Consider the following 24,637-nt stretch of genomic DNA (forward strand, 5'->3'; position numbering starts at 1 on the left):
AATGGGCATGGTCCCATTCTATATGACCGAACCTGCCATATGAAAGTTGATTCTGAGGTGTATTAATTGCTTCCTTATACTCAACAAGTAGTTTTTTTTTTTTAAATCGTAGCATGTTTGTTTCGCTTGTTCATGTGCCCACCTGGTCCATTTAGCCACTTTAGAGAATATTTTGTTGTTGTAACTTTGATGCACAAATATTACTTTATGTGTATGGGACCGTTTCATTAATGTGGTGCTTATGCTTTCCTAAGTCGAGGGTCTATTGGAAATAGCCTCTCTATCCTCACAAGGTAGGAGTAAGATCTGTGTACACACTACCCTCCCCATACTCCACAGTGCGGTGCGGGATAATACTGGGTATGTTGTTGTTGTTGTGCATGGGGACCGTAACAAGTTGGCAGTCTTTATGCAATTTAGCTATTTCCGAACCACATGATTAGCTATTTAGATCCATATAGAAAATCACTCATTCTGAGTCAGCAGATTCCAAAATGCGCTTAGATCTAGACCTATATTCAGAGTTTTCTCCTCCTTAATTTGGGTAGTAGGACACGTTCATTTGCAGTCCATGTTAGATATGTGATGTATATTGTTTCAGATGGAAATTGTTGGGCATATTGGTTGAAAAGTAATTAAGTAAATAAAAATGTGCATTCTCTAATAACTTTAACTTTTAAATGAGATGGTCACACAATTCAATATGGTATCGGACTAATCGGAGTCGGACTCTACTCTATTCTTGGTTTCCCTTATGCAGTGTTCCCTTGTTATGCTGTTCATGCTCTATATGTTCACTCATTATCAAAAAGAATTTTTGGGCATATGAAAAAAGTCAGGCCCGCACATGAGGGGTGCGTTGAAACATAATTAAGTAAAAAAACGCGCTCTCTATTAATTTAAGCTTTTAGATGAGATGGTCACAATTTAATATGGTATCAGAGTCAGACTCACTTTATTCTTGGTTTCCCTAATGCGTGGCTCCCATGTTATGTTGTTCGCGCTCTATGGGGTCGTTTGGTAGCCGGTTAGAGAGGAGTTATCCATGTATTAAAACTAGGATAATTTTATACATTGTTTGGTTAAAAGAAGGGGAACAAATAATCTCCACATAGAAGCTATCATAAGTTATACAATGTTTGGTTGTTTTTTCCTCTTTTCCACATAAAATGTAGCATTGCTAATACAATGTTTGGTTCATGTTTTTCTTTTCCGCATAACTAATACATGTATAAGTTATGAGGGAATCTATGCATTATTTATGCAGGGTAGAAGGTGGAATAACTTATACATGTATTAGTAATACTTGTATTAAAACACAAAATGATACTAATATTGTCTCCCTTTTTGTCCTTTTTTTTTTTAGCCGAGGGTCTTTCGGAAACAGCCTCTCTACTCTTTCGGGGTAGGGGTAAGGTCTGCGTACACACTACCCTCCCTAGACCCCATTAGTGGGATTTTACTGGGTTGTTGTTGTTGTATTAAAACACAAAATGACAAGAATACCCTTTATTCAAACTTGTATTTTTTTGTTTAAAAATATATATTTAAACTATACTAACAATTTTAATAAAATAAAGTAAGCTAATAATAAATAACACTCACATTACATTTATATTACTAATCCTTATATAACTACCGCATAACTAATCCCCACATAACTAATCCATGCATAACTAATCCCAACATAGCTCAACCTTGCATAACGTATCCCTGCATAACTAATACATGCATAACTAATCCATGCATTACTTATTCCTGCATAACTAATACATACATAACTAATACCTGCATAACTAATACCTACATAACTCTAACCGGCAACCAAACGACCCCTATATGTTCACTCATTATCAAAAAGAATTTTTGTGCATATGAAAAAGTCAGGCCCACACATGAGGGGTGCGTTGAAACATAATCAAGTAAAAAAAATGTGTACTCTAACAATTTAAGCTTTTAGATGAGATGGCCACACAATTCAATATTATGGATATCTTGACTTTTGCTGAATGTGCAATATTGATATAGTATGAGATTAGCTTTCCCACAAGTCTATGATACCTCTACAACATTACTCCATCCCTAATTATTACGGAGTTGTTTTCTTGAGTTAATGATGATTGTATCTGTTGAATAAATATTCTTAATAAATTTGTTATTCTTGAAAGTCAACAAAATCATAAAGAATGTTGCGTATAATGTTCTTACTGATTATGTCATACTAATTAGGAATCCAAGAATTAAGAAACTTATCTTATTTTATGTACCCCAAAACTCCTATATGAGGAGCCTTCTTGTAAGTACTAAGTTGTTAACTATCAATTTCACATGAGTTTCTCTCTTTTCTCTTTCCCGAGCATCTTTTATTCATTTAATAGATGAGGGTTTCAGTCTTGTTCAATTTTCTTTTGCAGGTTGGGCAAGAATTAGTACCGTTGCTGCGAGATTACAATATGCGGCCTCAGGTGAGATCTTTCTCATTCCACTTTTTAGTATCTAAGATGTTAATACTTCATATTTACAGATAACTTGAAATGGTACTTCAAAGGTAGCATGATCCCTGCGCAAGGATGACATGCACTGAACAATAATGGATAAATAGTCACATTGTTTTAGTCCTTTTTACGACTTTTGTCACTTAAAAATGTCCTCACAATTATTTATTTTTATATCTGTAGTTTGTGGTCGAATTTGTGTAAAGAAAACTTAATGGAAAAGCTTGTACTTAGAAGGGGGTACAACAAAATGTTCTCAAACAAAACAAAAAAGAAAGAAGAAGGGGGGTACAACATCCTTTAATTGGCGACAAGACTTTAAAATTGTAAATCCTTGTTTCTGCTGGACGTAGTAGTTCTTTTTATTCTTCCGCTTAAGAATATAATATATAATCCTGCTACAACATTCATTGTTCTGAGACTGATCTTCGAAGCAGGAAACTGTTCATTTGTAATAAACCAACAATGAAAGCTTGTGCAAATTTTTATTTTATATTAAACAATGTACTGATTTGAAAAAATGAAGAGGCACTGGAGGAGGGGACCAGCATATTAATATCTTTGTTGGCTTGTTTAATAAATTAGCACAAATTCCAGTCAGTTCAATTTTAAGGGAAAGAAGTACCCTCCCCGCATAGGATAAGGGGTTTGAAAATGCATCTGTTTAATGCACTGGCCAAATTGTGATTTGTCAAACTGTCATACACGTCCATTTTTGAGGTAGGTTAAATATAGCTTCAGAAACTCAAGTATATGGTAAGTATCTTCATTTGGTGTACTGAAGTAAAAGTCAATGTATACTAATTTACTTTGTTATCATGTGACTTATCAGAAAATCTTATATCTTTATCAAAAAACTTTGTTATAATGCTACCTTCAATTGTACTAAATTTAATTATTGCCTATCCACTAGCTATGAAGAAAACATCACCTTATGTTTTATCACGATTGCAGGCTTTATCTTCCTATGTGTTTATAGCTGCAAATATCATCCTTCACTCAACTGAAGAGTACAAGTCCAGGCATCTGAGTGCTTTACTGCCTTGTATAATTCCTTTGTTGACCTCACACCATCATACACTACGTGGTTTCACCCAGGTTGGTTCCTTTGTGTTGTGGATTTTGTGTCCTTTACTGAGCATATTAATTGGCGCTATGATTTTGATTGGGGATGTTTTCTTGTTGTTTTGCAGTTATTAGTGCGTCAAGTTCTTCAAAAATTGTTGCCATCAGATTCTAGTTTCTATGCAACCATGACTTTAGAAGAAAGGTGCTTTCAAGATTTGAGATCGTACTTGCAAGATAATCCTGACTGTGCACGGTAAGTTGTGTTGTATGAGCTTCTCTAAGATAATAATTCTGTTTTTATTTTTCATTCCATTGTTTTCCCTTTAGCATAGACAAACGACACCGTCTCACAAAGTAATGTATGTACAAAAATTAGAACAAACTGGGAAACCAGTTTAATCCCACAAGTGGGGTCTGGGGAGGGTAGTGTGTACGCAGACCTTATCCCTACCTAGTAAACAAACAGGGATTGAGAAAAAAAGCATATATCGACACGGAAAAAAACAGGAGTTATGGTCTTAAAATCCTCTATCACCAAACTGAAATTTAATATGTGATCACTCTAGAAGAACTTCACTATAGGACAGATAGGTAGAACTGCATTATAGGACAGATTGCTATTGAAAGGGAGGGAGGTCACTGGATGTTAGGTAAGTTGGAAGGCAAACATATATCATTCCCCTTAAAAACCTAACTAGTTTGTAACCAAAACATCTTTAACCAAATATACCTATGAGATATTAAGCATATACATATATCATTCACGTTGGAAATCTAAATGCTTTGCTGCTGAGATATTTGAGCAAAGTAGCCTGACGTGCTTTCCAAATTTCTCTCATACCATACTGCATTGGATACACTCTGAGGATTAGCTTTATGGTGTTATCCAGTGTGCAGAAAATATAGTGATATCTATATTATGTGTATAGACTTGAACTAAACATTTGTTTCTTTCTGTCACAGGTTAAGAGCATCAATGGAAGGTTACCTTGATGCTTTTGATCCAAAGAAGTCGGTCACACCAGCTGGAATTTTCAGTACTAGAGTTGAGGTGAGGAATATTGCAAATTGGTCAAGGCTCATCTTTCCTGTGGCAGATACATAGTAACATTGGGAAGATTTTGTCTTTAATTGCTCTGCCTAATGGCTTGACGTGAACTAATATGATTATGCTAGGAAGTTGTCTCTATGATTGCCCTGCCTAACGTCTTTAATGTGAACCACATGTATTTTACCCTTGCGGTTTCAGAAGCACTGAAACTTTAATTTATCGATCATTGTGGTATGACCGTTAATATGAGCATAAAATTGGCTAGTTCCTTAAAAAGCTTTAATCAACAATAATAAAACAATTCCCTTTATTAGCTGATGTTGAAAGCAATTATATTGCTAAGTCAGGTATAGCGACCATATCTGCCAGTGTTGTCTTTGCCAACGATCTATTTCTAATTTCTGAACTTGCCAGCGTAATGCCCTTTTTTTCTTACTGGTGATATATGTAGGAACTTGAATTCGAATGTGTACCAGCAACCCTCATGGATCAAGTAATTAATTTTCTAAATGTAAGTGCTCACTTTCGCTATTTCATTGTATTTCGTGGTTTTGTTGCTCACTTCCCTTATTTCTAGGGGACTAGGGAGGATCTCAGATGCTCAATGGCCAAAGATGCAGCAGCTATCAAGAACGAAAGCTTGCTTGTTGACAATGATGGAAAGTGCAAGGAGATAACTGGAAATCTTACCGAAGGGCAAACAGTTCTACCGCTGCAAGATATATCACTAGATTTCCAAAGGAAAATTACTGTTTCCAAACATGAAATGCAAAGTATTGCTTCTACCGTCTTGTTGGAAAATGAAGGACCATTAAAATCACTACTAGGTAACTGGATTCAATACTAATTTCGTATTGCTAGGCATCACCAATTTGGTATGAGAAGGTGAATTACACAGAAGAAGCATAATATAAATTGCCCATGCAGATAATCCGTTCGATCAGTAAGTTCATTGCTAGAGTAGTTTAGCTTGTGTGCTTGTCACTTGCTCCATGGACGTAATGTGCTTTCCTGGAATTTCCTCCCCATCCATTCCCTCGAGGAAAATTTCGTCTTGCTTTTTTATCTCAGCCTTGTTTCTATGTTAAGTGTCCCACATTGGTTAAGGTAATGACTAGTTGTCTCCTTATATAATCTTGGATAGTCCTCACGTCATGGGCTGGCTCCTTTTGGTTGAGTTAGGCTCAAGGTTTATTTTCTTAGTATGGTACCAGAGTCAGACCCATCTCAATTCTTGGTTTACGCAATGTTGGATTCCCATGTTATGTGTCCGCACTACAGGTGTCCACCCTTGGGCGTGGGGGGGCCCTGTGTTTAATGTTTCCCATTAGTAGAGAGAATAGGTTGTAGTCTCCTTGTATGGTCTTAGGCAATAGAGTAGAGATGGATTATCCACTGTCAAATCTCATTTGTAAGAGGTTATTAGTGAGGAATGGATTTTCTCTCATTGCTCTACTTGGATTCCCGGAGCACCAAGAAAGGTATGTTTCTTTATGTGGTTGGTGGCAAGGGAAGTGATTTTGACAGCAAAAAATCTGCGAAAAAGGAGGATCACCTATGCCAGTTGGTGCTTCATGTGTAAAAGCTTGGATGAACATGTAGATCATCTACTATTGCATTTTCAAGTGGCTAATCGTTTGTGGAGGGTGGTTCCTAATTTGTTTGGGGTGCGATGAGTGATGCCGGGTTTAGTGAAGAAGGCGTTAGATAGTTGGGCTCACAAGAGGGGAGAGAGAAGTCCAAGGGCATGGAGTGTTGCCCCCATAGCAATCATATGGTTTATTTGGAATGAGAGAAATATGAGGGCATTTGAAGGAGTGGAACAAGATTTTGTAAAACTATAAAGTAGTCTTTTGTTTCTAGTTTCTTCTTGTTAGTTTACATATATGTATATTGTAGTCTTGTCCCACATTGGAAGAGGAGTAATATCTCCTTGTAGTGTATCGCTATAAATAGGGACCTCTTGTATTGTATTTATCATCCAATATCAATAACATATATTCTCCCGTGCCTTCTCACATGGTATCAGAACATTAGTGAGAAAAGATCGTTGTGCGTCATTCCAGCGTTAACCGGGAAGAAAGAACTTAGTCATCGTGCAATTTTTTCGGTGACCTAAGGCTTGCCTAAGTGAAAGTCACTTTCTGTCGGTGTTGTGCTAAAACCAACACCACCACGAGGTAGATCACCCTCCGACGACCAACCCCTGGAATTTTATCCGGTAGAAAAGCCGCCACGCGCCGGCAACAACTTTTCCGGCGAGGGTTCCGGCCACTTTCCGGCCATTTTTTCGCGAAACCTCTTGAGGACAGTATGCTCTCCTCAAAATTCCGAGCCTACCCATCTAATTCAAATCAAATTCCGGCCACTTTTATATTTTTCTGGCGTGAACAGTGACCTTTCCGGCCATTTTTTGAAAATATTTCTTCAGGACAGCTTGCTCGCAAGGGAATTCTGAGTCTATCCATCCTGGTTACGACAAATTCCGACAAGTTTGTAATTTTCCGGCCAGCTACAGTGTTTCCGGCGTGAACATTGTTCCCATTGCAGAATAGTGTTATGTTTTCCTGCTGTAAATAGTTTTTTCAAGCTTTTTCTTCAGTTTTTTCACAGGAGTTACTTATTTTCACTATTTCAAGTTAACCCTACTACAAATTGTAGCGACATGGGAACCGATACTTTGAATAGTCGGATGGTTTCTTTAACAGATTATATTGAGTTCCTTCAGTACAAAGCATGTAACCAGACATCTTCTGAGATAGCTTCTGTTGTTCAAACAGGTAATAGCGTGACTTGTTTCTCCCAATCTTCATCCTCTGAGTCTTGGGTCATTGATTCAGGTGCATCAGATCATATTTCTTGTAACAAATCTCTTTTCACTACTATTTCGTATTCTCAATCTCTTCCAAAAGTAACAATGGCCAATGGGTCTCAATCCATGGCAACTGCAATAGGTCAAGCAAGCCCACTTCCTTCCTTACCTTTAGATTCAGTCCTTTATGTTCCCAATAGTCCTGTTAATCTCATAGCTGTTAGTTGCTTAGCCAAATCACTTAAATGCGTTGTTTTATTTCTTGATGACCGTGTTTTTATACAGGAACGTAGTATAGGGCGGATCATTGGTACTGGGCGTGAATCAAACGGACTTTATTACCTTATCCTTGCTAAATCACATGGACTCACATCTTGTCTTCCTTCTACAACTTGTCCTGGATTCACTAGACTTATTACATAAACGGTTGGGACATCCCAGTTTGTCAAAACTTCAGAAAATGGTATCTGGTTTATCTCACTTGTTAGCTCTAGAGTGTGAGTCATGTCAGCTCGGTAAGCATACTCACTACCATTTCCCTCGGCGTCTTGATAATCGAGTAGAGTCACCTTTTACTTTAGTCCATTCAGATGTTTGGGGTCCTAGTCGGGTCAGTTCCACCTTTGGGATTCCGCTACTTTGTTAGTTTCGTTGATGATTATTCCAGGTGCACTTGGATATTTTTGATAAAAAATCGATCTGAACTGTTTTCTATTTCCCGACCTTCCATGCTGAAATTCAAAATCAATTTGGGGTTTCTATTCGCACATTTCGTAGTGATAATGCCCGAGAGTATTTGTCTTCCCCATTTCAGCAGTTTATGAAATCACATGGGATTATACATCAAACATCTTGTCCGTACACATCTCAACAAAATGGGGTAGCTGAAAGAAAGAATAGACATCTTATTGAAACTGCTCGTACCCTACTCATACAATCTCATGCTCCGTTGTGTTTTTGGGGGATGCCATTCTTACATCTTGCTATCTTATTAATCGTATGCCATCTTCAGCTATCCAAAACCAAGTTCCATTCTCTCTCATGTTTCCCACTTACCTTTGATCTCTCTTTCACCCCGTATCTTTGGAAGCACTTGTTTTGTCCATAACCTTACTCCAGGAACAGATAAGTTAACTTCTCGTGCTCTTAAGTGCGTATTTCTAGGTTTCTCGAGAACACAAAAGGGGTATCGATGCTACTCTCCTGACCTCCAGCGGTACCTTATGTCCGCTGATGTTACCTTCTTTGAAACTCAATCATACTTCACAGGTTCAGGTCATCACTTAGATATTTTTGAGGTACTATCAGTTTCATCTTTTGGACATTCAGTCACTCCAGCTCCACCACCTACAGCTCCAGTTGTAGCTTCACCACCTATAGCTCCAGTTCCTCCGCATAATCCAGTTCAACCTTCTGCAGCTCCACCACTCTTGACTTATCATCGTCGTCCACATCCAGCATCAGGACCAGGTGATTCACGCCCCGCATCAGCAACTGCACCTACTGCGGACTTGTCTCCTCTTAGTCAACCAATTGCACTCTGCAAAGGTGTACGATCCACACTTAATCCTAATCCCCACTATGTCGGTTTAAGTTATCATCGTCTGTCGTCACCTCATTATGCTTTTATATCTTCTTTGTCCACTGTTTCTTTCCCTAAGTCTACATGTGAGGCACTATTTCATCCAGGATGGCGACATGCTATGATTGACGAGATGTCTGCTTTACATGCGAGTGACACTTGGGAGCTTGTTCCTCTTCCTGCAGGTAAGTCTGCTGTTGGTTGTCGTTGGGTTTATGCAGTCAAAGTCAGCCCAGATGGCCAGGTTGATCGGCTTAAGGCTCGTCTTGTTGCAAAAGGATATACTCAGATTTTTGGACTTGATTATATTGATACTTTCTCTCCCGTGGCTAAAGTAGCATCTGTTCGTCTCTTTTTGTCCATGGTTGTTGTACGTCATTGGCCTCTTTATCAGTTAGAGATTAAGAATGCTTTTCTCCATGGTGATCTTGAGGAAGAAGTTTATATGGAGCAACCACCTGGTTTTGTTGCTCAGGGGAGTTTAATGGTTGTGTGTGCAGATTGCGCAGGTCACTATATGGTTTGAAACAGTCCCTCGAGCTTGGTTTGGTAAGTTCAGCACAATTATTCAGGAGTTCGGCATGACTCGTAGTCAGGCTGATCACTCTGTGTTTTATCGGCATTCTGCTCCTAATCTATGTATTTATCTAGTGGTTTATATTGATGATATTGTTATTACTAGTAATGATCAGGATGGTATTACTAATCTGAAGCAGCATCTCTTTCAGTACTTCCAGACTAAAGATCTGGGCAGATTGAAGTATTTTCTAGGTATTGAGATCGCTTAGTCTAGCTCAGGTATTATTATTTCACAGCGGAAATATGCCTTAGACATTCTTGAGGAGACTGGAATGATGGGTTGCAGACTTATTGACTCTCCTATGGATCCGAATGCTAAGCTTCTGCCTGGACAGGGGAGCCTCTTAGAGACCCTATGAGATATAGGAGGTTGGTTGGCAAATTGAATTACCTCACAGTGACTAGACCTGACATTTCTTTTCCGGTGAGTGTTGTAAGTCAGTTTATGGATTTTCCCTGTGATAGTCACTGGGATGTAGTTGTTCGCATTCTTCGGTGTATAAAGTCAGCTCCATGCAAAGGATTACTATCCGAGGATCGAGGCCACGAGCAGATTGTTGGGTACACAGATGGTGATTGGGCAGGATCACCTTTTGATAGACGTTCTACGTCTGGATATTGTGTTCTAGTAGGAGGTAATTTGGTCTCGTGGAAGAGCAAGAAACAGAATGTAGTTGCTCGATCTAGCGCCGAAGCCGAATATCGGGCCATGGCTATGGCGACGTGTGAGTTAGTTTGGGTCAAGCAGTTGTTCAAGGAGTTAAAGTTCGGAGAAATCAACAAGATGGTGTGTGATAACCAACCTGCTCTTCATATTACGTCAAATCCGATGTTCCATGAGAGGACTAAACACATTGAGATCGACTGTCACTTTGTCAGAGAAAATACTTTCAGGAGATATTGTTACAAAGTTTGTAAAGTCGAATGATCAATTAGCAGATATTTTCACTAAGTCTCTTACTGGTTCTCGTATTAGTTACATGTGTAACAAGCTCGGTACATATGATGTGTATGCACCGGCTTGAGGGGGAGTGTTAGTTTACAGATATGTATAGTTGTAGTCTTGTCCCACATTGGAAGAGGAGTAATATCTCCTTGTAGTGTATAGCTATAAATAGGGACCTCTTGTATTGTATTTATCATCCAATATCAATAACATATATTCTCCCGTGCCTTCTCACGGTCCCTATTTGTATAGAGGATTGGATCTCCTTTGTAGAGAACTATATTTTTGGTGTAGGTTCTCTTCTTTTGGTGACAAGAGGGGTTGCTCTGATGGTAAGCAACCTCCACTTCCAACCAAGAAGTTGTGAGTTCGAGTCACCCCAAGAGCAAGGTGGGGAGTTCTTGGAGGGAAGGATACCGGGGGTCTATTGGAAACAGTCTCTCTACCTCATGGTAGGGGTAAGGTCTGCGTACACACTACCCTCCCCAGACCCCACTAGTGGGATTATACTGGGTTGTTGTTGTTGTTGTTCTCTTCTTTTGGTATACGGCTTTTATACGAGGTTTTCCCCAATTGTTGATAAAATTATTTACCTTATAAAACAAGGGTCTTAGGCAATCTTCTCCTTATGAGCTAGTTTTTCAGGGTTGAGTTAGAGTGTTAGACCCAAGGTCCATTTCCTTAACATTCTGAAACTACAGAAAAAGATGGAAACAAAAGGAAAGCTTAGAAAATTTTCCATTCCCTTGTTCTCTTTTAGGTAACTGCCAAAGTTTTTGACTTATTCGCAAGTGGTGAAGTCAAACATGAAGATGCTAACTCTTAAATTTCTTCACTTCTATGCTGGATAGAATATCTGAGTATAACAGTTCATGCCGTTAAGATTACCAGCTTGGAGTTTCTTATTCCTTGTCAGCTTATACTTACCTTGGGATGTGTTTAATTTTGTCGTCGTGCCATAAACTTGGAAGTTATGGACTTCTACAATTTTTAATCAAGGCCTAGAATTGAATTGGTTCTTCGACAAAATGGAAATACTTTTTCGCAAAATGGGAATTACATGATTGTTGATGCACATTGGCTTTGTTAGAGACTTCACTAGTTTCTGTTTATGTAAAGTTTATCTGCTCCAACTGATGTCATAGAAAGGCTGCCTTAATGCAACTTATCATTTATACCTGCTTGTCACTGACAAATAAAGCTCAAACTCCATTGCTGTCAACCCTTCAGGAGTGACGTGCTGCAGTAATATGTTAAGTAACCATGTGAACTTGTATGATATATAACAGTTATGTGCTGAAAGTTATAAGAAGGGTATTTCCCTCGCTTTCCATAATTTACATCTCAAGTATTCTCAAGATTTATTTCATTGATTATTCTAATTGGTTCTTTTGTGTAAATACAGACATAGAAAAGGAAGACCAGCTTCTTGATCAGTTGCTGCACTTAAAAACTGTAGCTTTTGAGAAGTTGAAAGCAAGTCGGCAAGATATTATCCTCGTAGCATCACTAATTGATCGGATACCTAATCTTGCAGGATTGGCCCGAACTTGTGAGGTGTGCAATCACGTTGTTGTTTCTGTGCTTTGTGGATTTTGGTGTTGGTATGTGCATTTTTTTAGTTTCAGGTGGTTCACTGTTCTTCTGATTAACTGATAGCAGGTATTTAGAGCATCTGTGCTGGCCATTGCCGACAAAAACGTAGTGAAAGACAAGCAATTCCAATTGATCAGGTTCTGATAGTATTACTCTCTCTTGCTTTGCTTTAATTTTTCACATTGCAGATGTAAAGAAATCTGAAGCAAGAGAGGTTACAGTGAAATGGATGAATGATGAGATTTCTTGCCTTTATATAGAGACTAACTAAATCTTTCTATAACTAAAGTTTTCTATCTCATTCGTGTTAATATAATCGAGGATCTGATGACATCCTTGAATAGAATAAAGATGATGTCATTGCTGTTGCACTATTGAAAGAAAAACTAGATTGCCTGATATAATGAACTAACCCACAAATTCATTGAAGTCTCTTAATATTTCATCTCTTTGCTGTTGCACTTGCACAATTGAAAGAAAAACTGGATTGCCTGATATAATGAACTAACCCACAAATTCATTGAAGTCTCTTAATATTTCATCTCTTTGTGCAAAAACTAATGGAGTGCGCCTGTGCAATTTGACTTATAGATTAACATTATGGTCAAGGTGATTTTAGTGAAAGGAGCTGCGCGTTTACAGCAAATGGCTACAAAATGTACATAGAAAATAAATAGATAATTCTTATCAAATCAACTGAAATTGCCTTTTGATAAATAACATGTAGAACCAAGAAAATAAGCATCAATTGAGTAATATTAATCATATAAATGAACCGCCTTCCTTGATAAGAACTGCGGATAAAAAACTTCAAACTTTTTTTGATTGGTAAAAAAGAAAAAAAACAAAATACAAAAGCAAACTTGAATTGAGTGAGCTGAAAATTCACAGCTCGCAAATCCTCAATACAACTTTTGTTTTTTGTATTGGAACTTTAGATCAGCATTACCAATGGGAAAGTTACCTGGACAGGGAAAATTGTTGGGTTATCTAAGTTGAGGATGAAATGCTTGGTTATCTGGATAGTCATGAATTATGGGTTCCTTTGCATATTGACTGGAATTATTTGTTGTACGTGTAGTGTAACTGCAGAGAAATGGGTGCCAATTGTTGAAGTCCCAGTTAGTAGTATGAAAGTTTTCTTGGAGAAAAAGAAGCAAGAAGGATTCTCCATCTTAGGTCTGGAGCAAACAGCAAACAGCATTTCTCTTGACCGATACATGTTTCCTAAGAGGACGGTGAGTTTCATACAGTCAACATGGTGATCTCCTTTCCCTTGAGTGAAAATTTTTGTGAAATTATCTTCACTAGTTCTGATTATAGATTTTCATTCTTGTGGCAAATATCGCAAGACTATTGAAGTAGTTTGTCTTTTGTTTTCATTTAATTTGAAGGGCTATTTTGTACCAAATATCAATACCTTTTAATGTTTATAGTTTTCTATACCACATGGTTTTTATAAGAAAAGGAAAAAGAGAGTGCTAATGCTAAACTTGAAAACGTGTGTATATCACTAAGTTTGACAATAATACCAATTTTTTGTGAAGGCATAAAACTATTCTTAAAAATTCTCTTTCACGAAAGGAATTAAAAGTTGCGCTAGAAAGTAGTAATTATTCTAATCTTTCGGCGTTTGTGTTTTTGTTACTGATTTAATTCATGATTCATAAACTAAACTGATATATTGATGCAATTCATGATTTCTTAAGACGCTATCTTTGTAACGAGTTTGATGATTGGTTGAATATTTGTAGGTCTTAGTCCTTGGCCGAGAAAAAGAGGGTATACCAGTGGACATCATTCACATTCTGGATGCTTGCATAGAAATCCCACAGTTGGGAGTAGTTCGGTCACTCAACGTTCATGTCAGTGGTGCCATTGCACTTTGGGAATACACTAGGCAACAAAGATCCAGTAGCTGCTGAATTACACTATGAACTTTTGTTCAGTGCAAGATAGCTAATTGCTTCTATCAATCCTCATATTTATTGTACAATTACGAGTCACATATTAATATAAAGAACACATGTATATATACCCCTCAGTATGTGGTGATGTTGTTCTTGAGTGGTTCCAATTTTGTGTTATGAAAGATGACCGCTCTGCAAGTAGTTTGAAGTGAGGGAACAATCCATCATCCTATTGTTTCTTATTTTCTCTTTGTATTGTGTCTTTTCTCCTAGCAAGTTGTATAAATTTATGCTACTAGTTTTGATTATTCAGATGCAAGCAATTGCTTCTTCCCTTTTTTCTCCCCATGCAGCCACCATAAGCTGATCTTGGGGGCTTAATTTGGTTTCTTTACCACTTGCTGCAGAAGTATGTCAATTCTATTTAAAAGAGATTACTAGCCACCCAATTCTCAGGTTCAAATTTGCTTACCTGTGGTTTTTGGGTTAAGTTTGTAATTGACTCGAGCAAAGTCTACTTTTGGCAGATGAGACTTATAGTTCAACTAAAGGCACAAGGGCATAGCGATTAGCGAGCACAAAAGAGGAAATGCACGTATCTCCTTGAAGAACGAAGTCTAGGGGAGGAAAGAAAAGTGGAGTGAGAACGTTGTGTGAAAAAAACAAAAAAGACAACTTAAATTCGCAAGAGGAAAGCCAAAAAGATTTAGACAAAACCGAAAAAGAAAAAAGAAAAAAAAATGAATAAATGCTCTTGCAGAAGACTTGAAAGTTGAAGCAGTATACTTAAACGTAGTGAGTAAAGATTAGCATGATCTACTACATTACTCAAAGCCAGAAAATAAAGAGAGAAGAAAACTCCCCAAATAATAACCCATCCCACTCATGACAAAGGGGTGCAAAACCAAATGGACTGGGGGAGGTGGTTTGAAAATGAGAAAAACATGCAAGCAAAACAATATTCCTTTAAAGGTGACTATTTTACCTTTCCTTCAATGTCCAATATACCATATCTCTAGAAATGGCAGCCTTTTTCACCTTCATTGCCCTCTCTTTTATCATTACATGGGAGCCCTTTATTGCAAATGCAAAAATCTTTTTAGTTCTAATGGAAGATGACCCTTTTGTTTCTACACAATCAAAGTAAAAACTCTTGCCTCTTTCTTAGCATGATGTAGTCTAACCATTATGCATGCACTATGCTTTATTATTGCTTATTTTGCAGGAATTTTGAAGATTTTGATATCTACAAGGAAAGTATAAGAAAACAACATGACATGCTTCTAGAAAATCTCCTTGAAAGAAGTGTGTATACCAAAGTTTACAGCTACTCTCATTTGATCAATGGATTTTCCGTTCATTTGACATCTCATGAGGTAGGCATTTATATTTTCTTTTGACTTGATTGAACTGATTACTTAAACATGTTACTTTTTTTATTGTCTTTGACGAGCTAAATGCTCGAATAATTGAAAGTGTTACATTGCTGCAGGCCCTTGATATTCTAGAGAATGCAGAAGGTGTTAGAGCCATTTATGAAGATGTGAAGATGAAGAAGTTGACAACACATACACCTCACTTTTTAGGAATTCCTGCTGGTGTCTGGCCTAAATTAGGCGGTCCTACAGCTTCAGGGGCAGGCGTTGTGATTGGTATGATTGATACTGGAATCAATCCATTCCATCCTAGCTTTTTGGCTCAAGCATCAAATGGTGATCGCCGGGGTGTAGTTGTGAAAAGTGGAAAGTTCACAGGGAAGTGTGTGACTGGGGATAGATTCCCTGAAACAGCCTGCAACAACAAGATAGTTGGAGCACAATATTTTGCAAGAGCTGCAACTGCTGCTGGCGAATTCAATGCCTCTCGTGACTATGCTTCCCCTTTTGATGCCGATGGACACGGAAGGCAAGTGACTTAGTATGAACCATATACTTTATGTTATATCTTGTTGAGTCTCCCACATCGGCGAAGGAATGAGGGATTTGGTCTCCTTATATGGCTTGGGATGGGGGATTTGGTCTCCTTATATGGCTTGGGCAATACTCACCTCAAGAGCTAGCTTTTGGGGTTGAGTTACGCTCAATGTCCATATCTTTATCATGGTATCAGAGTTGGACCCATCCAAATTCTTTGTTTCATCGATGTTGGGGCCCCATATTATATTATTCACGCTCCAGTTGGCAGGCCTGGGCGTGCAGGGAGGTTTTGGGTCTCCCACACGGCTAAGGGATGGGGGATTTGGTCTCCTTATATGACTTGGGCAATCCTCACCTCATGAGCTAGCTTTTGGGGTTGAGTTAGGCCCAAAGTCCATATCTTTATCATATCTGGCCTTTTTAACCATTATTGTTCTATTTTATTTGATATTTTTTAATGATAATGCATGTTCATAATCTATGAAAGATGTTTCAAAACAGCAGCCATACAGCATCAACTGCAGCAGGAAATCATCATGTTCCTGTCATCGTCAACCATTTCAACTACGGTTATGCAAGTGGTATGGCTCCAGGAGCAGGGTAATATTAGTATGCTGTTTTCATTTTTCTATTAAGAGTTTTACATGTGAAGTTTGATCTTATTAAGGACAATGAACTGTGCTGTAACAGGATTGCTGTGTATAAGGCCATGTACTCTTTTGGAGGTTTCATGTCAGATGTTGTGGCTGCAGTTGATCAGGTTCAGCAATTGACAATTGGCAAACCTAAAGAAAGACTTTTTACAAGTTAAATAGCTAAAACTCCAAGTTAATTTTGGCAAACATTCTTATTGTTTAGGCAGTGGAAGATGGAGTGGATATATTAAGCCTTTCTGTAGGGCCAGCAAATGTCCCTTCCGGTCCTTCTGCTTTCCTCAATGTTCTTGAAATGCAGCTTTTATTTGCCACAAGAGCTGGTGTGCTGGTTGTTCAAGCTGCTGGAAATGGTGGTCCTTCTTCAACTTCCATTCTTTCCTTTAGTCCCTGGATCACAAGTGTTGCTGCCTCCACTACAGATCGTAGATATAATAATTCAATTGTTCTTGGAAATGGACGGAGCTTCTCTGGCAGTGGTCTTTCACGTTAAGTCCCCTTACCCCTTTCTTGCTGTTAACTTTCTCTGTTTTATCACTGAAAATGTGGTTTCCACATCTTACTTTGCAGCTCCAACGCTTTCAGGAACGTATTTCCAACTTGCTGCTGCATCTGATGTTTGTAAAGGGAATACTACCTCTGGCCTCTTGACAGTTGAGAGCTGTCAAGAGACAGAACCATTCATCCGAACTTTAGTTCATGGGAAGATAGTGATATGCACATACACTTTTGATTTTGAATCAGAGACGGCAAGTATAGCCACCGTTGCTGATACAATACAAAAAGTTGGGGCTGCTGGCTTTGTACTGACAATGGATCCTGATATTGGTTCTGAACAAATTAAGGGAGCCACAATGACCTTGTCGGTACCTGGTCTAATCTTAAACAACATGGAGGCCTCTACGGTATCTATCTCATATTCATAATACTTGATAAGACTGTCAACTTTGTATTAATTCTGGTGCTCTTTGTTGTCTGGTGCAGTCTCTGCGCGAATATTATAACTCCAACACATTAAGAAGTAGAAGTGGAAGGGCTATTAGTTTCAGAGCTACAGCAAGAATTTTAGATGGGAGACAAGCTAGTTATACCAAGCAGGATCCAGTTGTGGCATCGTATTCATCTAGAGGTCCTGATGTGAACAATGCATTCTTAGACACCGCCGATGTCCTTAAACCAAACATCATGGCTCCAGGTTCCTCGATATGGGCTTCTTGGAGCCCTACTAGTGAAGGAGATCGATACATCAAAGGTATAAATATACAAATGCTCATTTGACACACTTGGAAAATGCTACTCAAGTTTTTTTTTTTAAATTTATTATATAGGGGGTAGGGAAAGGGGAATGGGGAGGCCCAACCATCTGAGCTACTAAGATTCACCTGGTACTCAAGAATTATTTGTCATATGGTGCCTTTTTCAAATATATCAATTATTTCTACTTTCAAGAATGGTAATATGAAACCACATCTTTTTACCAGGACAAAATTTTGCACTACTATCTGGAACAAGCATGGCTACACCACACATTGCTGGAATTGCTGCTCTAATTAAACAGAAGCACCCGGGCTGGACACCTGCAGCCATTACATCCGCAATGATGACAACTGCAGATGTAACTGGGCACTCAAATGCCCCTATTTTAGCTCAACAAACCAACCAGCTAACTCCTGCTACTCCATTTGATTTTGGAGCCGGACTTGTCAATCCTTCTCGAGCCATTGACCCTGGACTTGTTTTCAAGGCAGGGTTTAAACACTATGTACTGTTTTTATGTTCAGTTCCAGGAGTCGATGAAATGTCTGTAAGACGAGCAGTTGGAGTTGGATGCCCGAACAAGAAAAAAGCATGGTGCTCGGATTTAAACACGCCGAGTGTGACAATATCAAATTTGGTAGGCTCAAGAAATGTGATCAGGAGGGTGACTAACGTAGGTGGCGTAGATGAAAAGTACCAGGTGATCGTGAAAGAGCCTCTGGGCGTGAGTGTTTCTGTAACGCCACAAGTTTTTAAGATAATGGCCAATGCTTCAAGACATATTACAATTGTCCTAAATGCAACTCAGACAACCAATGTTTACTCATTTGGAGAAATCGTGTTCGAAGGTAACCAAAACCATAGAGTTCGAGTGCCTTTGGCGGTGTTTGTAAGCAGCACTTTACATTCATGATGCTCTTGTATATGTTTTCAATAAATAAACTATTCCACACTAGCTTACATTGTAATCAGACTAAGATTGTGATTGTGATTGTGATGCCGTTTACCTAAATAAGCCGAAAATCTTTCAGGTAACTTCTTCTAAGCTTGAAGTATATCCCACCCCCTCCAATATATAGGAGATAGAAAAATAAAATGAAATGAAGAGGGGACATGAAAGTAAGATTTGATAGGAATTATCAATCTTCAGTTTGTTAATGGATGGACCTTTGAACACCTTGATTCTTGGACTTAGTTGATGAGTCTGTTCATCGACGACCCTTTCGTAGTGAAGCAAAAAATTTGGAAAATAGGCCAGGCTTTCTTTGAACCTGAAAGAAAGTGAGTGTTTTTATAAAGCAGAGATTTCTGAAAAGCTAGAATGCTGAATAGTATATATAACTTGTGAATGAGTGACTTACCTGAAAAGTTTTTACCATAGCTTTTATTTTATTGGTGCTAGAAGCCATATTCTTCTTTTTCTTGGATTTCTTATTCCGATGCATCAATGTTCTGAGGAACTTTGGCATTTCAAATTTCCAGTGTCCCATACAAGTTGGAAGACTTACATATCTTGGCTTGTTTTTCACTGCAACAATCTGGAAAAATGTGTTATAGATAGTTACAAATACTGCTAAGCTGTGTACAATGATCTTCTTCTTTATCCTTCAAACTTCCCATCTTATTTAGGCAATGCATATGTTAGCGAGATTAGAACCTGAGAATTCTGTCTTTGAATTGGCTGTGGAACCAAAGGTGTTGATGGTTGTGATCGCGCCGAAGCTCGAAGATTTCTTGAGTAATCAAGAAGCTGAGCTTTCCTATTGTATCCTCCACCATTAGCAACATGTCTAACATGAAGATGTTGATGGTTATGATATTTGTTATTTGATGAACTGCTCCTCTTTCTCCTAGGCCCCTCAACAAGAACAGAAACATATACTGTCCTTTCTCTCAAGTATGTAACCTAAACCATCAAAACACAAAAGGAAACAACTTAACATTAGTTTTGGCAAGAAAATTCAAAAGAAGACTAAGGATGATCACAGCACTAACCATTCTTGTTGGCATTGTCCTTTTTATTCTTTCAATGGGGTTCTTGTTTTTCCTTCTCTTTTTATTGGTGGTGGTTTTTTTTTTTTTTTTTTTTTTGCGGGGGGGGGGGGGGGGGGGCGTGGTTGTTGAAGAAAGAGTGAAAGAAGTATATAGGTAAAGAAATTGGAGATGAAGAAATGAAATAGGAAAATGTTGGTTGATAGTTTATATAAAGTGGAATGCAGGCCTAAAGGAAGGAAGATAACCAAGTCTTAATTCATTGTTAAAATCGTAACCGAATATATTATAATAAGGAAGGTCCTTCCAAATAAGAAAGCTAAATTATGATTAAGATAGATAATTTTAAAAGTAAACAATGAATTCTATTTTGAAAAGGAAATACTTTGTTATTGCTTTATGTTTACTTTTCTTTCTCCTTTTGTCTTTATCATTTAGGTAATGATAAAGTAGAAAATGTTGTGTATGGTTAGATAATAGGGACATTTAAATCATTAAACTTATTGAATCAACATAGGTGGATTTTATGATGTGCTAGTATTACCATCCTATAACTCTTCATGTGTTGTTATAAGCCTATAGCAACCACTCCTAGATTTTCTTCTTCTTTTTTCCTCTTATGTTGTTGACAAGCTTGGGTAAGGTGCAAATGTTAAATTTAATGAGAAAAAGGAGGGTTTTAATTAATGAAATTCTGGAGTTAAAAGTTTATCCAGCAATAATTAAAATTTAATTGTGAGTAACCATCTACAATGAACATGAACGGGTAACTTCAAAAGTAGGATAATTAATCTATTGTAACCGATCAAACTAAACGTATATAAATTCTTTTAATTTTACTGGACTATACATGCTTTAAAAATAATAATGCAAGATTTAGAAAAGGTAACTTTCCTTTTCCTTCTTGCAATTAGTGTCCTTAGTGTTGTGCCCTGATTTTATTTTTATTATTTAAAAAGGTGTATTTGAGTTGCCTATAATTATTGTCCACCTGTGACAATCTTTGGAGCAGTATCATCTGATAATTACACCCCAACAGTTGAATCAATGATCTTGTAGCATGTGGAAGACACATAGTGTTCAAGACAACTTGGGTGCACTTTTATTATTTCACCCGATATCTGCTGCCTTCCACTTTCACTAGCACAGATACTGAGTAACTCTTTCTACTAGTACAAATACTGAGTAACTCTGCCTGCCAAGATTTGGACTATGCGAATAAATCACATATCATTTTTGTCGATTTCTTGGCTCTTTCTTAAGGTGGTTACATAGATAAAGGAATTGAAGTTAAACTAATAAGCAAGTAGAGTCCTCTTCCACCCAATAATATCAGTTTCTTCTGTTTCATGGTAACCCACCATCACAGCTATTCAAAAACTACAGGTGATTGAGCAATTTTGGACAATGACAACATCAAAGTATATCACGAACAAGAAAAAATCTTATTAATCAAAGCATCACTTATACAGAAATTTAGAAGTCAATCAATCTAACAAGAACCAAAAGCAAAAGGTTGTTACAAAACTCACAATTAAAAGAATCATTAACACGAGATGCTGACACTTCTAAGCTTTGTCATAGAAGAGCCAATTAAAGGCATTGATAACCAATTCTCAAGCAATTGCTGCCTATGTCGTCAGGTCTGATTAGAAGTTCAAAAATGAGTGGAACGAGGGAATTTAGAGGGGAAAAAAAGCCAGGCAAGCTTTAATTGAAGTAGGGGCGAAGCTCCTCTCCTTACAGTCAAATGGCTTTCACTCCTCATAGAGAGTTAGAAAGCATCAGTTCCCATAGCGAGGCTTAGGCCGACAGTTTCTTCGCTTAATTCAAGGACACCTGGGATTCCATTGCAGACTTACCTTTGCCAATATGAAGCTATCTGTTCCAAATCTGAGTAATGCAAGCACTGATTGAAGAATAGTGTTAGAATATGCAAACAAAGTTCGAGGTTGAAGCATGACTATGGAATCGAATGAAATAGTATTATAGATCAGCTAAAAATTTGTTTACAACAAAGACAAGATAAAAAAAATCATTGCCAGAAAACAAAATAAGAAAGGAAAGAAGATACATTAAGAACTAAAACAACATGTTGAATACAATTCTACGCTCTCCTTTGACTAGATGAGATCTCCTGATCGCAGTCATCCAACTAAATACATGAAAATCAAAGATTAAGTGAGAAATGTGTTCAAGAGTCCTTTGAACTGCTTGAGTTCTCATCTTTCCAAGATGCTTGCCACTGCTTGTCATAAAAAGTAGACTCTTCAACCAACTTTTTGACTGTTTCTATATCCTCATTCTTGCGGATCAGAAGCACACCAGCCACAGCTATAAACAATAGTGTTTTGCAAAAGAAGTTGCCCATTTGATCGACGAGGCCTACACCAGTCAAGCTATCCACAAAATAGGCCATAAAGAAACCAACCATTGCAGCACGACCTGCATAAGATTTACATACTCTATTAGTTGATCAGTTTAGTAAAGAAATATTTAGAGCTTTCGTATTTGGAACTGGAAACAACTACTGGAAAAGGGTACGAGCAAACCATTGAGAAGTTCAGCTTCAGGGAGATGGAATCTCTTCATCCATGCCCACCAAGGAATAATGGATGTGTCAAAAAGCACAGGTTCTTCATTACTTGATGACTCTGGATTATCTTCCAACCATTTCCTTCTCCGAACCTCTGCAGATGAATAGCCATTCGATTGTTAGTAAATCAAGCGATTTCATATGAGTGCCCCAAAGGCGGCTCTAGAAAAGGAGATGTATGATGTTTTCTACTCTTAATAACTGCTAGGTATACCTTATATCAAGCTAAGACAATGTATAATTGGGAAACATCTAGTGTGTGTAAATGACAAGGAAAAAAGAATGAAAAAGTACAAGTTTTATGGTGCATTACACCATCTGATAGACTTAATTGATGGCTGACCATAAGCTCAATTCAAAGGCATAGCAACTAAAATGGAGAAAAAAAGATCAATATGGTACAACATTTCTATTAAGAGTAACAACCACATAGTTGCTGGTTTAATTCACCAACTTCTCATAAATCCTCAATTGTCATATACATATGATAAAAAATCAAGATGATGCATCAAGCATGAAACAAAGCATCATTTCCCCCAACAAAGTAATAAACTTAGTGCTTTATCACGAAGCATATCAAATCGACAAACTTTGGTCATGACAGAAGGCTGAATGACACCACATCTACTCCATAAGTCATAGAATGTTCCATTTCTAGGTTACCCCCCTCTTTTAGTTGTTCATCAGCTCCCTGCTTAAGGACTAAAGACAAAAGTTACTGGAACCATTTCTTAACCATGAACTTTTACTTCTTTGTATAATCCAAATATCAGTACTAAAAAAACTCTTTATGCTATTCAACTAAGGAAAAACAATAGCTAGTAGAAGTATCATCCGAAACAGCATTCACTGTAGCCAGACTGAAGTACAATTTTGGTAATCATAAGTCAAATAAATTAAATTAACAAAAAAAGAAGTTGCATGTCGAAAGCGAAAGAACAAAAGCTAAAATTAGTGGAGCAAAGGAGCAACATGCAAAGCAGAGAGGCAAAGACTCACCAGCATCAATAACAGAATCCCAATGGGTCTCTCCATCTTTCTTGAACTGCATCAAATCCCAAGTCCCGCTAACCCATCTAGGATCTTGAAATTTTTTTACAGTCTCCGGTGCCGGAGCTCCGGTGGATACAACCGGCGCTGACCCATTAGAGTCCAAAGAAGCCTCATTTGACTCCTCAACTTTCAAAGGAGCTTTTTCTTCAGGTATTTCTGGCTCAACAGTGACAGCAGAAGTAGAAACTACACCACTTGACCCATTATCAACAGCTCTCGGAGAAACCGAGAAAGAGAGATGGGGTTTCTTTAAAGTTAGAAAAGGATAAGGTTTGTGGGTTGAGAGATGTTTTGAAGGAGAGAGAGTAGGGAAATGAAGTGGAGGAGCTGAGAATAAGGCCATTGACATTATCGTAGCTGTTTGAAGAGGTAATGGCAGAGAAAAAGAAGAGCTTTTAGGACATTGGTATACTGATCTCTCAACAATCCTTAGCCGCAGAAATGGGGGAGGGGCTTTTGGATTCGTTTGCTTTGCTTAACTTTTAAAATAAAATACATTTCCTAATAGAAAATACACACATATAATATAATGTATGAGACCAGAAGTGACGCGTAACAGCTAAAGTTGTTTTTATTTGGTTACGATTTCAAGTTGTGAAAATAGCCTCATACAGAAATGTACAGTAAAATTGTGTATAATAGATATTTGTGGTCCGATCCTTCCCTAACCGTGCATAACTAGGTGTTAGTGTAATTGCCACCAGAACCAAGTGAATAATTGACTTCTTGGCTCTTTCTCACATAGTACAAAAGGCTTAAATACTTTAAAGTATGAGAGGCGTATCTGTGACTAAATTAATATAGGGATATCTACTGTAATTTAGCCATTCTTTTTGCTAATTAAACAGCCCAATTTGGTTATTCAATTTTTGTACTTATTATCATCAGCAAAATCCAATAGATTTCAATGCTGCTTTAGCATTTTTAGTATTCTGTTGCCTGACTATTTGTATTTTGATACCAATTCATTGAATTGACCAACTGTTAAGACCAGTTTTGCGCTGCTAAATAAAATTGAGCTTAAGTTCTGTGTTATTAATGTTTAACTTTTTCTTACAATTAAACTAAGTTGACAGAAAACAACAAGTAACTCATAGCAAATTTGTTATGGTAATCTCAAAATTAAAGTAA

The 24,637-nt window shown here is 37.7% G+C and overlaps 4 protein-coding genes across 5 annotated transcripts in view; 2 read left to right on the forward strand and 2 right to left on the reverse strand.

The window, feature by feature from the left end:
- LOC104090864 (uncharacterized) overlaps positions 1 to 14,251 on the forward strand; it is a 62,487-nt gene extending 48,236 nt beyond the window's left edge. The window contains exons 26-35 of the mRNA XM_070182700.1: positions 2,415 to 2,465; positions 3,450 to 3,593; positions 3,689 to 3,816; positions 4,527 to 4,614; positions 5,066 to 5,125; positions 5,192 to 5,441; positions 11,939 to 12,090; positions 12,196 to 12,266; positions 13,211 to 13,367; positions 13,884 to 14,251. Of these exons, the coding sequence (XP_070038801.1) occupies positions 2,415 to 2,465; positions 3,450 to 3,593; positions 3,689 to 3,816; positions 4,527 to 4,614; positions 5,066 to 5,125; positions 5,192 to 5,441; positions 11,939 to 12,090; positions 12,196 to 12,266; positions 13,211 to 13,367; positions 13,884 to 14,054 (1,272 nt within the window). The 3' untranslated portion in view covers positions 14,055 to 14,251. The remainder of the gene's footprint in view (positions 1 to 2,414; positions 2,466 to 3,449; positions 3,594 to 3,688; positions 3,817 to 4,526; positions 4,615 to 5,065; positions 5,126 to 5,191; positions 5,442 to 11,938; positions 12,091 to 12,195; positions 12,267 to 13,210; positions 13,368 to 13,883) is intronic.
- Positions 14,252 to 14,488: 237 nt separating this feature from the next.
- On the forward strand, positions 14,489 to 18,833 carry LOC104085148 (subtilisin-like protease SBT2.5). 2 transcript variants are annotated; one of them, XM_009589116.4, is made up of 9 exons: positions 14,489 to 15,182; positions 15,265 to 15,415; positions 15,532 to 15,944; positions 16,460 to 16,555; positions 16,646 to 16,715; positions 16,814 to 17,096; positions 17,179 to 17,513; positions 17,593 to 17,860; positions 18,090 to 18,833. In XM_009589116.4, exons 1-9 carry the CDS (start codon positions 15,061 to 15,063, stop codon positions 18,776 to 18,778), a joined length of 2,427 nt encoding a protein of 808 aa, XP_009587411.1. In that variant the 5' UTR covers positions 14,489 to 15,060; the 3' UTR covers positions 18,779 to 18,833. The 2 variants fall into 2 exon arrangements, with proteins under 2 accessions (XP_009587411.1, XP_070038802.1); XM_070182701.1 differs by having other exon boundaries at positions 17,194 to 17,513.
- LOC104085147 (uncharacterized) lies at positions 18,750 to 20,003 on the reverse strand. Its single transcript, XM_009589114.4, has 4 exons — positions 19,861 to 20,003; positions 19,523 to 19,771; positions 19,227 to 19,403; positions 18,750 to 19,136 (listed from the first exon to the last, which is right to left on the reverse strand). Exons 1-4 carry the CDS (start codon positions 19,873 to 19,875, stop codon positions 19,074 to 19,076), a joined length of 504 nt encoding a protein of 167 aa, XP_009587409.1. The 5' UTR covers positions 19,876 to 20,003; the 3' UTR covers positions 18,750 to 19,073.
- A 1,820-nt stretch (positions 20,004 to 21,823) lies between these two features.
- Positions 21,824 to 24,239, reverse strand: LOC104085149 (light-harvesting complex-like protein 3 isotype 2, chloroplastic). The gene is made up of 3 exons (XM_009589117.4): positions 23,453 to 24,239; positions 22,410 to 22,547; positions 21,824 to 22,302 (listed from the first exon to the last, which is right to left on the reverse strand). The coding sequence occupies exons 1-3, from the start codon at positions 23,853 to 23,855 to the stop codon at positions 22,052 to 22,054; spliced, it is 792 nt and encodes a 263-aa protein (XP_009587412.1). The 5' UTR covers positions 23,856 to 24,239; the 3' UTR covers positions 21,824 to 22,051.
- Positions 24,240 to 24,637: the final 398 nt, after the last annotated feature.

Source organism: Nicotiana tomentosiformis, chromosome 8, assembly GCF_000390325.3.
Source record: "Nicotiana tomentosiformis chromosome 8, ASM39032v3, whole genome shotgun sequence".
NCBI lineage: Eukaryota > Viridiplantae > Streptophyta > Magnoliopsida > Solanales > Solanaceae > Nicotiana > Nicotiana tomentosiformis.